The 19,392-nt window shown below is 41.2% G+C and overlaps 1 protein-coding gene across 1 annotated transcript in view; it reads left to right on the top strand.

Annotated features, from left to right (window-relative positions):
- Window positions 1-18,541, top strand: part of ITM2C (integral membrane protein 2C) — a 51,041-nt gene extending 32,500 nt beyond the window's left edge. Inside the window, exons 2-6 of the mRNA XM_008165838.4 lie at window positions 1,772-1,915; window positions 5,505-5,702; window positions 8,875-8,985; window positions 13,106-13,256; window positions 15,521-18,541. Of these exons, the coding sequence (XP_008164060.2) occupies window positions 1,772-1,915; window positions 5,505-5,702; window positions 8,875-8,985; window positions 13,106-13,256; window positions 15,521-15,612 (696 nt within the window). The 3' untranslated portion in view covers window positions 15,613-18,541. The remainder of the gene's footprint in view (window positions 1-1,771; window positions 1,916-5,504; window positions 5,703-8,874; window positions 8,986-13,105; window positions 13,257-15,520) is intronic.
- Window positions 18,542-19,392: the final 851 nt, after the last annotated feature.

Genomic DNA, 19,392 nt, shown 5'->3' on the forward strand with positions numbered 1-19,392 from the left:
GCTTTTTTAGTCCAGTCTGCTTTCCAAGCCACCTTCTGATCATAGCCTGATTGCATGAGGCTAAGTGAATGTTCCCAGAAAGACTTGCAGAACTTAAGGCTTGGAAAGCAGATTGGGCTAAACAAGACTTTAAAAATAAGCACCTTGTGCTGGATCCCACATAGAAGGTTCCTGGGTTTGACCTTCCACGGACATCTTGTTCATCTCTGCAATAAATTCTGCTACTCCTGATGTAGCCATCTAGCTTAATCAACTGCAGATGAAATTGTAGTTGGTGCTCTACACGAGCCATACAAAAGAAGAAGCAACTCCTTTGTTTGCATGGCTAATCATACCTCTAATTACTGTTCGGCAAATCTCACCTTTTTCCTTTGGATTTGTAATGGATCTTGAAGTTAACATGACATTTTGCATAAAACAAGATTGTAAACAACATGTGAGAGAATATAAAATGCTGGCACATACTTGTCAATAGGATTTTGGTCATTCTTCTGCACAACCAGCCCTGGAGCACGGAGCATAATTTATTTTGTCTAGGTTCTAGATACAAAAAAGGGCTAGATTTTTATTAAAAAAAAAAAAAAAGATATCTCGAGTATTGCCCTATAAGTTGTAACACTCTTCAGGCCAACCAAAGTCGGTCCTTTTTTAAGTGCTTGGGATCAGTTATTATTTCTGTTGAGAGATTCCATCCTTTCCTTCTCACAAATAAAGCGTGTGTGCAGTTCCAATCTGCATTATCTGCTTGTTTTGCTGGAATGTCGCTTTACATTCTTCCTTTTGGAAATCTGAGCACCTCTAAACTTGCCTGTCAATTTTCATCCCCCTGTGCCAGGATCCTAGAGTGTCCTTATGTCCCCAATCTTAATGTTCTAGAGATTATTTTTTTTTGGGGGGGGGGGGGAAAGAGGTCATAAAAGATCAGAACATTGGTCCATCAGGTCAAATATCCTGTGTCCAACAGTGGCCAGAGCCAGCTGCTTCACAGGAAAGTGCTAAAGTCCCTGAAGTGGGAAATTATTGAATAATCTATACTTAGGGAAGGTTTATTCCGACCTCTGTCAGAGATTGACTAATGCCCTGAAACATGAGTTTATTTCCCTTCCAAACTCTTTTCTCTTTTGTTCCAAGCCCCATGTACCTTGAGTGTGTGTTAAAGGTGTGTTGGAATATGATACGTGGGAGCTAGGGTAATGTTTTGAACACAGATGGTTGATAAAATCATTGCACCCCTATCATTAGGCAGCTCTTTAAAACAAGCATATCCCTGTCCTCTGTTTTATTTACTCCAAGGACTGTCCTTGAAAAATTCAGCTCTTCTGTTGATTTTCATATTTTTTAAAAGGAACTTGAGCACAGATATGGGAGAAATGCATTAATATTTATCAGGCATTTTATTTCATAACTTCTAGTTATATAATTTTCCTGTTTGCTTTGTTGTTGAGACTTATCAGAAATTTAAAAAAAAGGTGAATCTCTGGAATCTGGCCAGCTTGCTGAGAGTAGTGTGTGTGTGTATATATATATATATATATATATATATATAAAAAAATAATGAAAAGGTATGAAATGTGTCCTTGTCATCCCTACTGGAATGATATTGTCACATAAGGTTCCCAGGATACCCATGTGAGATTACCTTGAAAGACCCTGATCTGCATTTATTAGCTGTGCTTCATATTACCATGAGTGGGCTTTAAACAACATGTTGTTGCTCTTCCGATCTCCTCCTACCGCATCTGACTAATGTTTTTGTTCTTTTTTTTCACAGGAGGAGGAGGAGCAGCCTCTCCCAATGCAAACAAGGAGGTCGTCTCTCAGTGGGTTATGCTACTTGACTATGGGCCTCATTGTTTTGCTCCTGTGCCTTGTGTTTGCATCCATGTATGTCTACAGATATTTCTTCATTACCCAGGTACTATACAATCTGAAAATTCCAGTTCTCCTGCCTCCCCCTTTCCTCCCCCCCAAATAAATTTAAGCAGCCACAACACCTGCCTCATTTATTTAAAAAACAAACAAACCTTTTTTATGGTAGCACCTACCTGTCCCAGCCTAGATCAGGGCCCCATTTTGCACTAGGCACTGTACAGACACACAATAAGAGACAGTCCCTGCTCTGAAGAGTACATGAAAATTTTCCAAAACCAACAACTTTTTCTTGCAGCATAAAACATTAGGACAATTTCTCTTTGATTTTTCTGTACTATGTCACAATATAACTGGCTTTGCTTAAGCTATCCATATCCCTGTCTTGTGATTAGCAGTTACATTTGATATAGCCCATTGCATTTTCAGTACACACAAAGCAGGAGCAGTACATGTCTTTTATACATGAAGTTGCTTTAAGATTACTTTCAAAATTGAGACTGATTTCCAGCAAGTAGATTCACGTGCATTTGTCTGCATGTGATTGTGCATGTGCAAAGTAGATGCCTAGGCAAATATATGAAGCTAGTCTGGGCTTATATGCAAATGCACATGGCTTTTGCCGATTCCTGTTGGGCTGTGTGTGCGTCCACACCTACAAATGCACTGACTTGGGTGGACACAAAATGAGCATGGCTCTATACAATCTGACCTGTATATGGAATAGCAGGAATACACAGTCCAAAAGCCTTTTGTTTTTCCAGGGTATATGTAAATGTCCTGTCACTCCTGTGTCACAAACATAACTTTACTGGTCTTAGTCATAAACCATTTTTAAAGAGTGTTTTGCCAGGAAGGAGCAGAAGTGGTTGGAAAGAACACAGAGCTTAAGAGACTGTTTCTTTGTGATCTGTATGTACAGCATCTAGCACAATGGGACTCGGGTTTCTGGCCCTACTGCAGTACACATAGTAAATATATTACTAAAGCACAATAGGAAATGCTATTGGAAAATTAGTGTGGGTTTTCCATGAAGCCTGCAGGAGTTAGGTGCCCAAGTCTAGTTGAATTAGGTGCCTTCTGTTAGGTGCCTCCTTCTTAGTCTAAGTACACAGCAGTTAAACAGCATCTGTTCAATACACTTCAAAGAATATACACGTGAGGGCCCCTTTAAAAATGCATCTGGGTGGGGGGGAATTGTTTTCTGTTATGTAGGTCAGATTGCCCTCAACTCTAGAAAGAGATTGGTGTATTATTTATATTACACTAGTGCCTAGGGGCCCTATTGTGCCATGCACTTTATAGATACGTAGTGAGAGAGACAGTGCCTGCCTCAAAGAACTTAAATCTAAATAGACAAGGGAACCAGGCATAGACACGTGAAATGACCTGGTCAGGGTCTTTCAGCAGGGTAGTGACAGAACTTGGATTAGAACTCAGACCTCCGGAGTCTCAGTTGAGTGCTCTAACCATTTGGCCACACTGCTTCCCAATATAATGCTATTTAATATGAAAGCTGGGATCTTTCTGAAACTTCTTGACTGTTCAGCTCTTCTATATTGTGGCAGAGGTAATTTAAACAAAACCCTTCTATTCAATTAGTGTTATCTAATGATTCCCTAGAAATGTTTGAGGATGATGAATTAATCATATTCTTTTGTTGAAAATATGACTTGTAAAATATAACTTTTGGTGACTTTTAGGATCTGTGTGCTGGGTGGGCCAACTAGAATTCAGTTGCTTTGGGGAAGGAGGGAATGTAGCTTATTTTGCCCACAGTTCTAGGGCAAAACCTGCCAGCTGTTTCGATCTTGACTTGAAAATTTCTACCCCATTGGTGGCCAGTTGCTGCTGCTTGTGGTAGTGCCCTGATGTACAAAGTACTTTCCAAATATACAAGAAGGGATGGCCCCTGCCCTGAGGAGTCACAGTCAATGACAAGTAAATGGAAGTCAGGGAAGAGGAACAACAAAGGGATTTTTCTGTACAAATCATCTAGTCATTGTAGGCAGCATATTCATAGTGGGATTTTGAGAAAGAGATCTTAAAAGCTGAGGGGGCAGAGCCTTGTGGATAACTCAGGTGGGTCAGACCACACATAAGAGGTGGCATGGAAGAAAGGACAGAGGTGATGGCTCAAGAGACTGAGCAATGGCTGGATAAGGGTGAGGGTGAGGGGAAGTTGCAGTAGATTAGTGCCCCAGACCCAGGTTCAGATCCCCACTCGAGTCACAATCTAAGTTGTCATATAAAATAAGAAGCCAGATCTGTGTGTGATTGATGGTTTCTGCTCAAAGGAGACTCCAGACTGAAGTGCATTGATGGAGCTCTTGTGGGGAATTCTGTATATTCTGTGCTTGTGCTGAAGCAGAAAGGAGGATTTCCCCTCCCCCAACCATTTTCATAAGCACTGAATTCACATACTTTGTTTAAAAAAGAAAAATCCCTTGCCCTCATTTTAAGAGGCAGACTGCATAGCTTTCTTGCTAGCTGAATTTTTAGCCAAAAATACACCCAGTCATAGCTGTATAAGGGCTTTATGGTGAGGACTGCTGTCTATTGAACAGCTATTACCAAATTAATTCTCTGAGGACTGCAGGATCTATGTGTCCAGCTTTTATCCACTCAGCAATTTAGTCTTCTATATGCTCCCTTGCTCAATAAATTTCCTTGCTGCAAAATTAATTTCTAATCTGCATTTTCAGGTATACAAATAAGTTATCTCCACCTGTCTTTATAAATGAGCTTTAAACCCTGTGACAATTTTCTGACCATTTTTTCACATCTTACCCATAGACGCAGTTGCTGGGGTTATTTTTACATCAGATTGGTTTACAAAAAGCCTGTTGTCACATAACATTTAAGCTGACTATTGACTGGGTGGAGGACAACATCCAGTATCGCTGCTATCTGAACAAAAGGAGGTGATCTGAATAGCACTAAGTGCAAGATGATTCATTCAAGGCTTTACATTGGACATCTTCATTGTGTGCTGCACGCAAGAGCAAAGGATAGTTTATATCCAATAACGGAGAGAAAACCATTAAACATTGACAGTGGTGCTTCCTGGCATCAAGGCTGTGTGTGCAAGGTCTCAGGCATACTGTAACCACCTATCTGGTCACGGTGATCAGACTCCATCCTTTTATCCTCCTCTTGTTTTTGTATGCCGTGGGTTAATGAACAAACGGGGTCCAGTGGTGCCTGCTTGTGATGAATTTAGGTAGAGTGAAACCACGTCTACAGTGAAGTAGAAAATTCCTAATGGTTTCGTGTGCAAACTGCAAGTCCAGTTAGAATGAACCTCTCTGCTTATGGCAACCGTAACTGTTCTATGGAGGAAGATAACACTGCTGTAAACTGTGCTCCATTTGGGTTTGTATGGTGGGTGAGAGGGCTCTCGTGCATCTATAGGACTAGAAAACAGCTACTAATGAGGGGTGTTTTTGCACTGCAGTGACCTGACTAATAACACATTGACAGACTTGTTCCTAAATGCTCTCAGGTATATGTTCTGTGAAACAAGCTTAGTGGCATTGCTTTGTGCCCTCCTTCAGTGCCATGCAAAGCGTTGTTTCTTGATGAGATTTGTAATGGGGTGTGTGTATGTATGTTCCGTCTCCACTTTGTTCTAGTTTCCACAGCTTCCCCGGGAGAGTGTGTTCCACTGTGGGGTCCTCTTCGAAGACTCGCTCTACTCGCCATTTAAGGGGCAGTTGGAGTTGCATGAGGATGTGAAGATTTACATTGAGGAGAACTATGAGCAGATCAACATCCCAGTTCCCCAGTTTGGGGGGAGTGACCCTGCAGATATAATCCACGATTTCCAGCGGGTGAGGAATTTCTGTAGGCAATGGTTTTTCGTTATTATAGTTAAAACATAAGAGCTGCCATGCCAGTGCTGACTAATCATCCACCAGAATCCTTCCCCTGACTGTGGGAAATAACAGGAGTTTAGAGGAAGGCACAGAAAGTTTTAATCACCTAATTGTGTAGTTCTAAACCATGCAGGAAACTTGTTCCTGATCATTGATGTTCCTAATCATCTGCTGGTAATCATGTTATGCCCTGAAGAATGAGAAGTGATATTGTTCCCACATATGACCTTATGTGAAATGTCCCAACCTGTTTGCCTCAATATCCTGAGCACTGAGTTCCACAGACTAATTTGGTGCTCAAAGTAATGTATTACCTGTCATATTTTTACTTTTGATGTTATGAGTTTGAGTGCATAACTCAGCTTTGGTTTCTGAGTGCACCTTTAAGACTTAAGTATAGCATCGAGACCATAGTCGTAAGAGCTGCATACTCTGGATTCTTGTTTAAGTGCCTCCCGGTTCTGTTGGCGTTCTAAGAACCCCCAATATTTCCATTGCTTTACCTGCTGAAGGTACTGTTACAACCACCATCTTTTCAGCTGAGTGTTACTGGGCAGGAATCCTTCAAATCTGTTGGCATCAGTTCATAATTGACCAGAGGTTTCTGTCAAGTGTTGGATTGCATAACCTCTTCCTTGAGGTTTAAGTGAGTTGCTTCTGCTTTACTCCCAACCACAGCAGCACAGATAGCACATAACTGGACATGGAATCTCTATCTCACATAAGGCCGTGCATAGCCACCGCTGTTAAATGAGTCAGATGACTAGACTATACAGATGGGATCTCTTTAAATCCCATAAATTCAGTAATGATCCAGTTCACTATCCTCCCACATACAGTTATAAGGCTAACTCTTTGAAAGTGTTTGGTTCAGCGGTGCCCGCTTGAGTGTGTAGATCAAACCACAGTGCAGAGAGAGACCAAATAAAGAAGTGTTCTGTGGAGTAATGGGAGAAGTCAGGCTTAGGAATGCTCTGAGACCAATGAGTCCCTCTGATATTCATGTTTTTATGTAAGTACTGCTCAAATAGCTAATGCATCAGGTGGTACGGTACCTGCACAAGCAGTGATGTCAAATATCTGAAGTTTAATGACTTGGTGTAAACCCAGGCTGCTCACACACTCACCTGCATTCCACTAATGTGTGTAATAGCATAACGGACCACAAGGACGTGCTGAGTTTTCTTCACAGAATTCCTAGTTTTGCAGGGTTCAAAATAACCTTTTTACAGTAACACATCCTCAATTCCCCTTTGCCATCCTTTCCTCGTATTGTATCTTCAGCTTCCTTCTGGTGACTGTTACAATGAGAGGGACTGTTGCCCTTCCTAAAACTCACATTGTTACTGTTTTCGTGGCTGAGCTATTGGCAGAGTGTTGCAAGTTTTGTTTTAATTCCCTTCTACCTAAATGGTGACTTAATCCAAGGAGCAACTTCCTGAACAACTCAAGGGATAAAGGGCCAGATCCTCAGCTGGTGTAAATCACTGTAGGACCATTGATGTCGTTAGAGCTTTGCTTTACAATAGCTTGAGGATCTGGTCCATAAGTGTCCAGAGGAACATAATGACATTGACATCTGTTTTTTTCTACACAACACTTATCTGAGGTTGTGTAGTCCGTAGTATCCTACTGCTACCCACCTCAACCCCCCTCTTCACCCACATATGCATGCACTTAAATTCTGCCTTAAGAAGAAACTGGAAAATTCTTTTCTGCCACATTGGTTTGCTGCACCTTTTGGTGAAGCTTTAAATAAATAGTAACTGCACATGGAGATAGGGCTCTTTTGATGGCATGAAAGATACAGTTTTAGTAAACCCCACAGGAGCTAGTGTTGCCTACCTGGGATACTTTAATATGTTTGTTGTATACCTGAGCCAAGCTTCTGTGCTCTTTATTGGTGAATGCTCAAGTGCTTTGCTGAACAAGGGTAGATGTAAGCACGTTTAAAGTTACACATGTGCGTAAGGGCTTAATTGCTGGATGTTATAGAAAGGAAGAGTAGTAAGGGGTTGTCAGGGCTGTGGACAGATAAGATTCTATAGAGAGAGGCAAAAACTTAATGTCTATGTCATAACTATAAAGGGAAGGGTAACAGCTCTCCTGTGTACAATACTATAAAATCCCTCCTGGCCAGAGACTCCAAAATCCTTTTACCTGTAAAGGGTTAAGAAGCTCAGGTAACCTGGCTGACACCTGACCCAAAGGACCAATAAGGGGACAAGATTCTTTCAAATCTTGGTGGGGGGAAGGTTTTTGTTTGTGCTCTTTGTTTTGGGGGTTGTTCGCTCTTGGGACTAAGAGGGACCAGACATCAATCCATGCTCTCCAAATCTTTCTGAACAAGTGTCTCATATTTCAAACTTGTAAGTACAGCCAGGCAAGGCGTGATAGTTTTATCTTTGTTTTCTCAACTTGTAAATGTACCTTTTGCTAGGGTGTTTACCTCTGTTTGCTGTAACTTTGAACCTAAGGCTAGAGGGGGGTCCTCTGGGCTCTTTAAGTTTGATTACCCTGTAAAGTTATTTTCCATCCTGATTTTACAGAGATGATTTTTACCTTTTTCTTTAATTAAAAGCCTTCTTTTAAAGAACCTGATTGATTTTCCTTGTTTTTAGATCCAAGGGGGTTGGATTTTGATCCATCAGGAGTTGGTGGGAGAAAGGAGGGGGGATGGTTAATTTCTGCTTGTTTTAAGATCCAAGGGGTTTGGATCTGTATTCACCAGGGAATTGGTGAAGAGTCTCTCAAGGCTACCCAGGGAAGGGAATTAGCACGTTGGGCGTGGTGGCAACGGACCAGATCTAAGCTGGTAGTTAAGCTTAGAAGTTTTCATGCAGGCCCCCACATCTGTACCCTAAAGTTCAGAGTGGGGAAGGAGCCTTGACAGTCTATTTTAAGTAACATTTTTCTAGATAACTTGAATCTGCGGCTTTGCCCCAAAGGGGATTACTGTGGTAAGTGGGTGTTTTTTTGTTTTTGTTTTTAAATAGTATCAATTTAGACTTTAATGGATCCTGTTGGTGGATGATGCCACTACTCCACCCCATTTTGTAGGATTTTATAATTTTTAGTTCACTCTCCCTTTGGACTAATCAGAAAGATCTCTCTGTTTTGGATCTAGGGATTGACTGCCTATCATGACATAGCCCTGGATAAATGCTATGTCATTGAACTGAACACCACTATTGTGATGCCACCTCGCAATCTCTGGGAATTGCTGGTTAATATGAAGGTATGTCTGGATGCTATTTTTTTTAATAGACTTCTGTTGAGATAACTCCTGTGCATCAATTAGAATTTTTCCTTGAAAAGAAACTGCTGTACCTGTGAAAACAGGCATCAGATATGACTATATTTTTGTGTACAGTTAAGGTTCCAGAGTTTAACTGAAACCGTATTTTTTTGCAGACAGTGTGGTAACTCAGGCATGTATAGATTTGTATAAGATTATTTTTATCCCCCCTACTTTGTATCTGTTAAGAGCAGAAAGGAAATGCTCTGATACCTTTTATAGATTATATAATTGTAGCAGGTTTCAAGGACCGTTTAGTTTGTTTCCCTGTTATATTCTCTTTTCACTAAATGTAACCAGTCCTAAGAGTAGAAAAAAACAGAAAAGATAAGCTTATGTATGTTGATAAGAGTCTAAGGAAAAGGAGGACCCAGGATTATTGACTGCATAACAAAACAATAGAGAAACAGAAAAGCTAATATTAAATCCTGTCAACGAAAATGCCAGTTTGTCGTTACTGATAGCTAAATTACAGAGGTAGTAACATACTTTTTCTCACACGGGATTAAAGGTCTGACGTTCAAGATGTGAGTGAAACTATATGCAAATCGGGTATCCGTGTGTAAATGTCTGTTTTAGCTGAATAATCAGTCATTTGCCTGGGTGAATGCTCGACTTGTATGTGCATTTGCACACGTGTATCTTTAAAATGATGCCCTACATGTGTTTTAAGTGTAGACCTAGTTTTGCCCAGCTTTAAACCCTTCCCTTTTGGGTGAGCACCTGTCTTGGTGACCTATTGGATTGATAAATGTTAGAACACCCCCTCCCTTCCAGGAAGCTCACTCTTTTTCAAAATCCTTACTGAGGGAACTGGATGGCTCAGGTTGGTCCTGGGCCAGATGGCCTTTTACCTCTGGTCTGCTGATTTGAGTCCAGCCCAAGTCATCATTGACCAAAACTTGTTATCATCTGATGACTGTTTTGGATCTCTGTGAAACAAGTTTGGGGATCCCAGTCTGGTTCCTAGACTGATGTCTACATGAAAGTCAGTACAACAAAAAGGCACTAATTGGCTTCCTTACAGGATAGGCTAGGATTGAATGGGTAAAGAGATGAAATTATCATTCGATGTCCCCTGTGTTTGTCTCTCCAGGTCATTTTGTGTAGATTAAAAGAGAGAGAGAGAGAGAAATCTAAGAACCCTCATCTAGTTAGAGGAGGGGAACTGAAATGCCTGTGACAAAGCACCCCTGCAGTGATCAATATAGATGAGCCAGAACCTGTCAGTCCAAGTGGTTCCATATTGAAAGCTTCAGAATAGCTGCATCTCCTGAGGTTCTATTTTTCCTATAGCGAGATGCTTAAAACTGTGTTTTTGTCTTTTCTCTTATAAGCAGCCCTTTGAAAAGAAATGGGTAACAATGTCATTACCTCATAATTAAGTCCTGGGATTGAGGAACAATGGTGCTCAATTGTTTTAGCTCCCACAAATAACAATCTAAAGACTGAAGAAACTAGATTGACTCTGTCTTTCCCACACATTGGGGACAAGAGGAATTCTGCTCTCCATCCTTGTATACTAACATGATAGTTGTGCCGGTAATTGAACTCGTCATGCAGTCTCTTTCTCTTCCTCTAATGCAGATGGATCAATAACCTAACTTTTATAGAACTGTGGTGTTAGCATATAAGAACTTCCACTAATTGACTGATACTGCAGTATTGCAAGAGAGTTTTATTGATCCAGTAAACTGTGCCAGTCCAGCAGCACAGCACTGTGTTAAGATGGCCTGTTTCCCATTCATTCTCTAAGGACATAACCAGTTTTTTGGCCAGTGGTAATTAAAGGCCTAGGATCTGAAAACTCGCTATCACTGCTTGATTTTTTTCTGACCACATTTAAATTGGCCTCTATCAGGTTTGTAGAAGTAAGGCCTTGGCTACACTTACCCGCTAGTTCGGCGGCTGGCAATCGAACTTCTGGGTTCGACTTATCGCGTCTAGTCTGGACGCGATAAGTCGAACCCGGAAGTGCTCGCCGTCGACTGCGGTACTCCAGCTCGGCGAGAGGAGTACCGCGGAGTCGACGGGGGAGCCTGCCTGCCGAGTGTGGACCAAGGTAAGTTCGAACTAAGGTACTTTGAACTTCAGCTACGTTATTCACGTAGCTGAAGTTGCGTACCTTAGTTCGAATTAGGGGGGTAGTGTAGACCTGGCCTAAGGGTTGATGGTGAGCAGAGGATTTGTTAAGAAGAGTTAATGTAGACTGGATGAAGGACTTAAGTGAAAGGTCACCATGAATGAAAAATGAATCTTCAAATAAAGGCACAGCTAACTTTGAGTCTGTGTTCTAAAGCTCCCAAGCAAATTTTCCTCCTGATCCCTTTTATTGCCAATATAGCTCTGACGCAAATATCTGATCATTCCTCAATATGATATCACGGCTGTCTCTAAAAATATATACAAACACATGTATGATTTTTCTCTATGACTGTTGTGAAGAAAAAATGATAAATGCTAGGTGGATCCTTCTCCTTTCTAGGAGTTTGAAGGCCTACCATTATACTGCAAAGTGCAATTTATAAAGATGGTGTGTATGGGGTGAGCTGTCAGAAATGATTTGAAATGGTCACTATCTAAAGCCATCAGAACAGGAAATAGATACAGTAATCCTGGATATTCTAAAGAAATCAGTAAGTGGGAAGAAATATTGAAGGCCAATCAAGCTTTTGAGGTGTGCTCAGTGTCTGAGCAGTGTTTCTTTTTGACCTTTAAAATGAATTTAAAATATGGGCCTTCATCTACATTGAGGCTTGGGGGCAATTATGCCCCCAATTTTGCTTGAATAATAGCTTAAGATTCTGTATCCTAATATTTTAATGATACCAGTATTTATCATAACGCCCCTCCTGCCCCAACACATGTTTATTTATAGCCTTCCGTTCATTTTGCACCGCTGATCCTTGTGTATATCCCAAACCATCTGGTTTCTGATGCTTTTGGTCAGTTTCCCAGTGGGAACAACTATTGGATGGATGGGATGTATAAAATCCCAGCAAATGGAGCTTCAGACCTTAAATATTTTGATACATCGATTTTAAAAAAAGAGAGCTCTTTCTGATGAGCTCTTTCTGATGAGCTATGAGGAGGCAGTTCTGTTTGTTTTCCTGAAAGGGGGTGTAGCTTTATTATATCCTTTCGTATGGGTTTGTTGTTTGTTTTATTATAATAGATAATAGATGTATAGCTTTGCATTAGGGTATTTTTGGCAGTAATGCAAGGAACATATATGCTACATGCTGTATGAGCTAAATCAGGTTAGCATACATCCGTTTGTGACCTTTAGCTTAGATAAGTGACCCGCCAATTGCACTTAAGAGGTCCACCGCAAAGAACATGGAAATAACCACCACCAGCCTGGTTCAGGCGAGAAATAACAGATGTGAGAATGAGCTAATTGTCGTTAATACGTATGAATATGCCATTTTATGGATTAAGTGCCCCCCAATATTATGTGGGTGAGGAAATGAAGTTTGGACATGGAAGGGGGGCACAGAGTGCTCATGCTCTATAAGAGGGGCAAGCCACCATGTTGAGTTGTTTTAGGTTAAGTTTTCTTGGGTTTTTCTGTAGCTTTCTAGCTCTTTCGCTCCTCCTGAGTTTTTCATCTTCCACTTGAGAATTGAGGAACCTGGACCATCAGACTCTTTTGGCATGCCAGAGACGAGGTTGGTCCTTTTGTCTCTTTCTACCAGGTTATCAAGGAAGGATGTGACTATATTAATCTTGGAAGTTTATATAATAAATAATACCACATACCTCTAGAACAATACTATTTCCTTTTTCGTTCTGGTTGATTTGTTTTCCATTTGATTACTATTCCATTTATGTCAGTAAAAGTCTTTAAGGCTGTATTTTGTTCTCAGTGTCCTTGTCATTCATACTGAGGGTCCTTGCAAAACTCTGTTCTGGGACAAGATCTGATCAGATCAGTTGGCGAGCCCATTATCTTTATTACATAAACAATAATATTAGTCCACTAAAAACCAGGCAGCCGGAACTCAGATTGGATATCAAATTGATTTTATTTAATTTTTGGAAAAAAATGTAATTTCAGAAAGGAACATACCTGCCTCAGACGTACATAATCCAAGAGGAGATGATCGTTACAGAGCATGTCAATGACATGGAGCAGCTTGGCTCCTTTATCTACCGCCTGTGCAACGGCAAAGAGACTTACAGGCTGAAGCGGAGGACTGCTAGAAGACGTAAGATTCTTGTGGTGCTTGATTGTATTAATCCTGTTTTCCACTGATTCACAACTGCTGACAGTAGCGATTGACTCATGGTGATGAGAGGTACAGACTCCTTGGGAATAGCCGCAAGCTTTTCAAAACTTTCCCACCGTTGCAAACACCAGTGCAGCTCCATCCCTATTAGTGACATTGGAAGCTCCAGTGTAATTGTGTACTGGCTGCTGCAGGAATTTTTACCAGTGTGTGTATTAGCCTAATAGAAAGGTTGATAAAATGCCTGTAAGAGCCAGCTGTCCATTTACATGAGAGCTTCTAGGACTGAACTAGTGTTAGCAATGCAGGGAAATTTTTCAAAAATATCCCTCATATACACACCCACTTCAGTGGTAGCTATTGAGAGCAGATAAAATCTGCAAATAGACTTTAACTGAGCCCTATTATGGGGTTTACACCTCTAATAAAATAGTGAGACTGAAGAAGTGGTGAATAGGGAGCACTAGGCATTGTCTATGTTGGGATTTATTCCAGAATAGGTATTCCTGATTAACTATTCCACTTTGGAAATGGTTTTAAGCTAATTTGGAATAAGGCATACTGATCCCAGAATATACACATCTGCACACCAAATTAATCAGGAATAGTTAATCTGCTTTAAAGTCACACCGACCTTGTTCTGGATTTATTTTCAGGTGTAGAGAAACCCTTAAACTATTTTAGTCCCTAAGGCGATGTGAAGAAATTCATCTGTGAGTGCCTTATATTCAAAGCTAATGTAGCCACAAAAGCTTTTTAACCCCAGCATTTTTAACGTACTCACTATCCAAAGTCTTTATTTTCCTACAATGTAATATATGTTTGATTGATTGGATCAGATGAGATTTTTGACAGGCAGGGAAAGAGGAGGGTTGCAAGCCTTTTAGCATGTTGGTTAGAATCTCCATAGCTGGAGGCTCCATTTATCCCAGGGAGTCTCAGCTTGGTTCTTCCCGCACCTACCCGTTAAAATATTTATCCTTTATCTTCTTTTGGAAAAAAATATACTCCTCACTTCCTGCTTCCTTTCTCTATTAACCTACTGCACCAACAAGGGTAAATGGGTTCTGTGATGATACTATGATTCTAGAAATGCTGATAGATATAGATACAAAAATAGGTAATCACGTGCTTTGTTGCAGCAGTGTGGAATAGCTGCCATGCAAAGCTATAATCGAAAATAGCTTCTGCAGTGCAGAAAACGGTTAAGGTATTAGGGATGCTGGAGTGTGCAATATTTGTTTTCTGAAGAGGCTCAAACTTACTCCAGGACAGTTGAATAAACGGAAACTTAAACTGGGGTGGCAAGTATTTAAGCACCCATTTGCTTCATTGGGTGCCCTGTTGTACTGTCTCTTGAGTCATACTATCTCTTGATTTTTGAGCTAATATTAAGAAGCTGTACACCGAAACCAACTTTTCTACACTCCCTATTACTTTCCCCGGCTAGAAACTGGGTAGTAAGGGCTTCACTCTGGTGCAGGGATTAAACTAATAAGAACAGATTTAAAATTTTATTAGAAAATGTTTACAATAGATGATACAGAGTGTTGAAACTTCAGTTATTAGTCATCGGGGGTAACATACAGAATATAGGGGGATGTTAGTATTTTAATGTTGGATAGCACAGAATACATACAGTCTGCAATATCCCCAATGGGGGGGGGGGGTGTAAGGTGGATGAATGAAGGTACAGTCAGCAAGCAGTGAGGTACATCACTCATACAGGAATTACAGGCAATCATAGGTATAAATAAGCGGGCCGGGTAATGAGGATAAGATAACCTTCATATGGTGGAGTTCAGTTTGGTTCAGTGGGTTCAGGGTTTGGGGATAAGGTCCAACAGAGGAAGTCTTCAGGTCTCTTCCTCATTGTGGGTGCGCGAAGTCACACCGGCTCACTCTCAGTATTGGTGGTGGCCGGTGATGTGCTCTGTATAGATGTCTCGGGACCACCGGATAGTGTCCGAGACCATTAGATGTCGCATGAGCCTCACTACACTTGACCAGAGCTCCAAGGAGCTGAGAAGCACTTGGTTCTCATTGCAGGATTGTGGACTGGATATTACATTGTTTTCCGGGGGAAGTGAATTTGCATGGCTTTCCTTTTTGCTATACAGTTATATTTCAGCATGCTAGAGTTGTTTGCATCTCATCTGATTTTTTTTTTTCCCTGCCCCATCCCAGACACACCTACATAATGCAACCATCCTAACTTGGCTTTTGTTTTTGGTCTCATGTAGGTATCAATCGACGTGAGGCTGGAAACTGTAATCACATTCGCCACTTTGAAAACACTTTTGTGGTTGAAACTGTTATCTGCAAAAAGTCATGAAGCAGCTCTTCAAATGTAACCCTCCTCTGCTTTGCTTGCACAAACGGATCCTCTCCTTAGAAGTGATCATCTGTCTTACTTTTTTACTCTCCCCTGCTTGGGCAGCACTAACTTCTCCGATCCCTTGTGATTATACATTGGACTCTATTGTCTCTGTACTGTATGTACTACTTACTTGGGACTCTTTGTTGGGCTTAAATTTACACAGTAAACCAAAATGCAACTCAGAATAGACTCAGCCATTTGTGAACACAGCAGGACAGGAATCCCATCATGGAGGATACGTGCTCTGGGAAGTGTGGGGATGGAAATGAAGGGTAAGAAATAGCATGCAGTGTAGAAATGTTTCATCTGCTGGAATCAGTGGGTGGTTTCATGCAGACATAATGGTGGCACAGAAAAGCCAAAGTAAAATAATGCCATTGAAGGGGGGTTACCATTTGGATGTAGTAACTAGCAGAACGCTGTTAGATGCAGTAAGAATACAGGTCTGAGGTTTGCAAATGCTGCATCTAGGGAAGTTCTGCACATAGAGAATTTCTGCCAAACTAAGTAATAACTCTTAGTGTAAATTCTTGTTCCAAGTCATCCAGTGAGCGTGCCTGCTAAAAGCCTATTTCACAAACAACAAATGGAGCCTTTACACACTCCTTGTGCACATTGCTCTGAAATTATCTCACAGTGTACTTTTCTGAGCAAGGACTATCTGATTCTGTACCCATTGACCATTCTGTGCCCCTCAGCTGATCTGCAGGTGGGGGTAGGGTGGGGAGTGGGAGGGTGGATTCTGGAAGGAGTCAAAGGCAAAAAAGAGTGACTAAATTGAATAGAGACTGATTCAAGCTTCATTGCTTCATGACCACAAAGAAGTGAATGGAACACAAGAGTATATTTATATCCCAGCACAAATAATAGGCCCAGCTTTGGGTAACTTTTGATAGCACATTGTGATATTTTCACCAGGAGGACACTGTTCTTCAGCATTTAGCCCAACATATTGAGCGCAAACATTTATCTTTTTATACTGGACAGACAGGCCTTCACTTTCCACATATTTTCCTGAAGTAAATAAAGGGGCAGAGCCTCAACTGGTGTAAATTGTCATCGCTCCATTGCAGTCCTTGAAATCAATGGAACTATGAAACTTTACACCGGTTAAGAATCTGCCCCATACTGTTCTAACTACTGCAATCCATATTTTAAAAAGAAAGATTCCATACTTATTTTCTATCTGAATATCTCCACTGGTCTCACACTACCAGAGGCTTGTGGTCCTATCCCATTTCACATATCCCTTCTCTGTCTGACAGTCTGAGCTATGGGGTACTCCCCTTCTCCCTGGGGCCTGGAGGCAGACCAGCTAATTGGTTGTATGCTAGGGGCAAGGAACAGCCCTTCATTGGAATTCGGCAGAGTTCTCTGCCTCCACTTTTATGCAAGTGGCATGTAAAGGGGGTCTGCTTGTTTGGGGACTTTGAAGATCTTAATGTAATAGTTAAGCAGCTTTTTCAGGTTTTTTTTTTTTACGTTCATTTTCCTTACTTTAACCTGCCAGGATCTTTAATGTGTCCGTGGCCCATCTTGCAAGCGCAAGCGGTGACCCCAGCTTCAGAGCTTGTAGAGGTAGCAGCATCAGTGTGAACAGTCTGTGTTTTTTGAGAGAGTTCTCTTGTATAGTGTGAAACAGTCCTCCTTTTGTAGCATCACAAGCACTTATGTGGGCTATTTTTATGCCAATAAGTATTGTCTAGCCATAGTACAATCTTGCAGAACTAACTGGCATGTTAAAAGAGACCACTCAACACCCATATAGTTTTTTTTAAAAATGCTGAACTACAGATGTGATGGAATCCTTGTATAGACATTGAAACAAGACCAAGATTTGGTTGATCAATATAGTGCATAGAAATAGTGTGAACTGAACTGCATGTCTATTGATCAGCACAAAAAAAAAATATATTTTTCACTTTGCTCCATAACTATAGTTAAAATTAAGTAGGCCCTTGAAATGCAGGCAGTTTTTTGTTTTTGCTTGTGTGAATGGAGTTAATTTCAAATTGGCACAGTCTTTTTAATTGGTTTCCAGCAAATCTGGACTTGTTCCCCATCTGTTGAAATGAGCTTAATGTTTTAGAAAGAGGAAAGATAAAGTAAAAGCAAGTACAATCATTAACTCAGCAGAACCAAAAAAAAAAAGAGATGTTTTGTGATAGACAACTTTAAAGTAGTAATGCTGTGAATTAATTATATGAAACCAAAAGCAGAAGTTTTAGGCAAGCATGCAGCACAACGGTAATTTGTCTGTCCTGAGATATTGAGGGTTATTTTTTATATAAACCTATATAAAGAAATTGTTAAATTTTAACCTATCAGAATGCAGATTTTTTTAGACTTACTCTAATGTTTAAGTTTATGGAAAATGAAAAGTCCTGTACAATTCACACAGCTTAGTAAGGTATGTTTCCCCCAACACCAGTAGGGTATGTGCTTTATGTATAATTAGATTTTCAAAACACAAAATTCTCTCTTTTGTCCTAACTCTACTTTGCAAAGTGGATCACTAATGTATATTGGGAGCGGGGGAGGGAAATGAGCAGATATCAGTTTGCTTGATGCAAATACAGCAAACTGGTAAATTTAAGCCCTGCATTTATTTTTGCTTTTAGGAATCTCAACCAACCTGCACTCAGGTGGAAATATAAACTTTTTTCCCTTTTCCTTCTGATTCTGCATGTTTTAACTGGTCATTAAATATGCTATATGTGCAATCCATGAACTTAAGAACAAGGCCTTAGTTCTTTAGCGTGAACTAAAGTAATCACAGTTCATAGGATCAAAACAGCAGTTGTCTAGTAACAAAACTTAAAATGCTTTGTATATTTTGTCTGTTAGAGAAATCTGACCTGTTAATAAAATCTTTTACCTCTGATTTCTTAGTTGTTTCTTTATTTAAAGGGTCGGGTTTTTCTGTAACACGGTTGTTTGAGAGGCACCAGATTGTTAGCTACGGAAACTGAAACCACCTGTTTTGTCCCAGTACAGATCAAGCACAGACAGCAGCAGTGGAAGCTGCTATACCAGTGTGCCATCATCCTGGGTTTGGAGGGATCACCTCTAGGGATGACTGAGAAATGCAGTCACCAGTGGGGTAGGAGCGAAGGTAGGAGCTCAGTTGGCTCTGTCTGACATTTAGGGAGTACCTGACCAAGGATGACAAAGGGTAGCCCAGAAGAGCAGGAGAGAAGAGAAGCTGAGTATCCTGGAGTAGCAATCAATTATGTCTCCCTGATAGTCTGGCCCAGCCTTAGGGGCTACTCTAACTTGTGCCAGCTGGGGATAGCTAGAACAGAACATTACTCTAGCTCACTTTCCCATCTCCAGCTCCTGGAGCTGCAAGGTGAGTGGCATAGAACTTGGTTGTGCTGGCTCTGTGTACACCTGCTGGGGACTTCTCCATACCATGGGCGGCGAGTTCTATGGGCCCATGGTGCCTGGGCACCAGGAATATTCCTGGCCCGGGGCCCGGCTTCAGCAACGTTTGAGGCCAGGACTCTCTTTTGGCCCTGCCTGCCACCCCCCCGGGCACTCCCCCCATGTGTCCCCCATGTGATTTAAAACTGCCCGGGGCCCCCGCCCACCACTGGCAGCGCAGAAGAGCTGAGCGGCTTCCTGCCTGCTTGCTCCACTGCAGCCGTGGGCGTGGTGGGTCTGTATCCTGCTCCAAGCGCCCCGGCGGCCAATAGGAAGCTGGGGGGCAGTGCCTGGGGGTAGCAGCACACG

Source organism: Chrysemys picta, chromosome 9 (assembly GCF_011386835.1).
Source record: "Chrysemys picta bellii isolate R12L10 chromosome 9, ASM1138683v2, whole genome shotgun sequence".
Classification (NCBI taxonomy): Eukaryota; Metazoa; Chordata; order Testudines; family Emydidae; genus Chrysemys; species Chrysemys picta.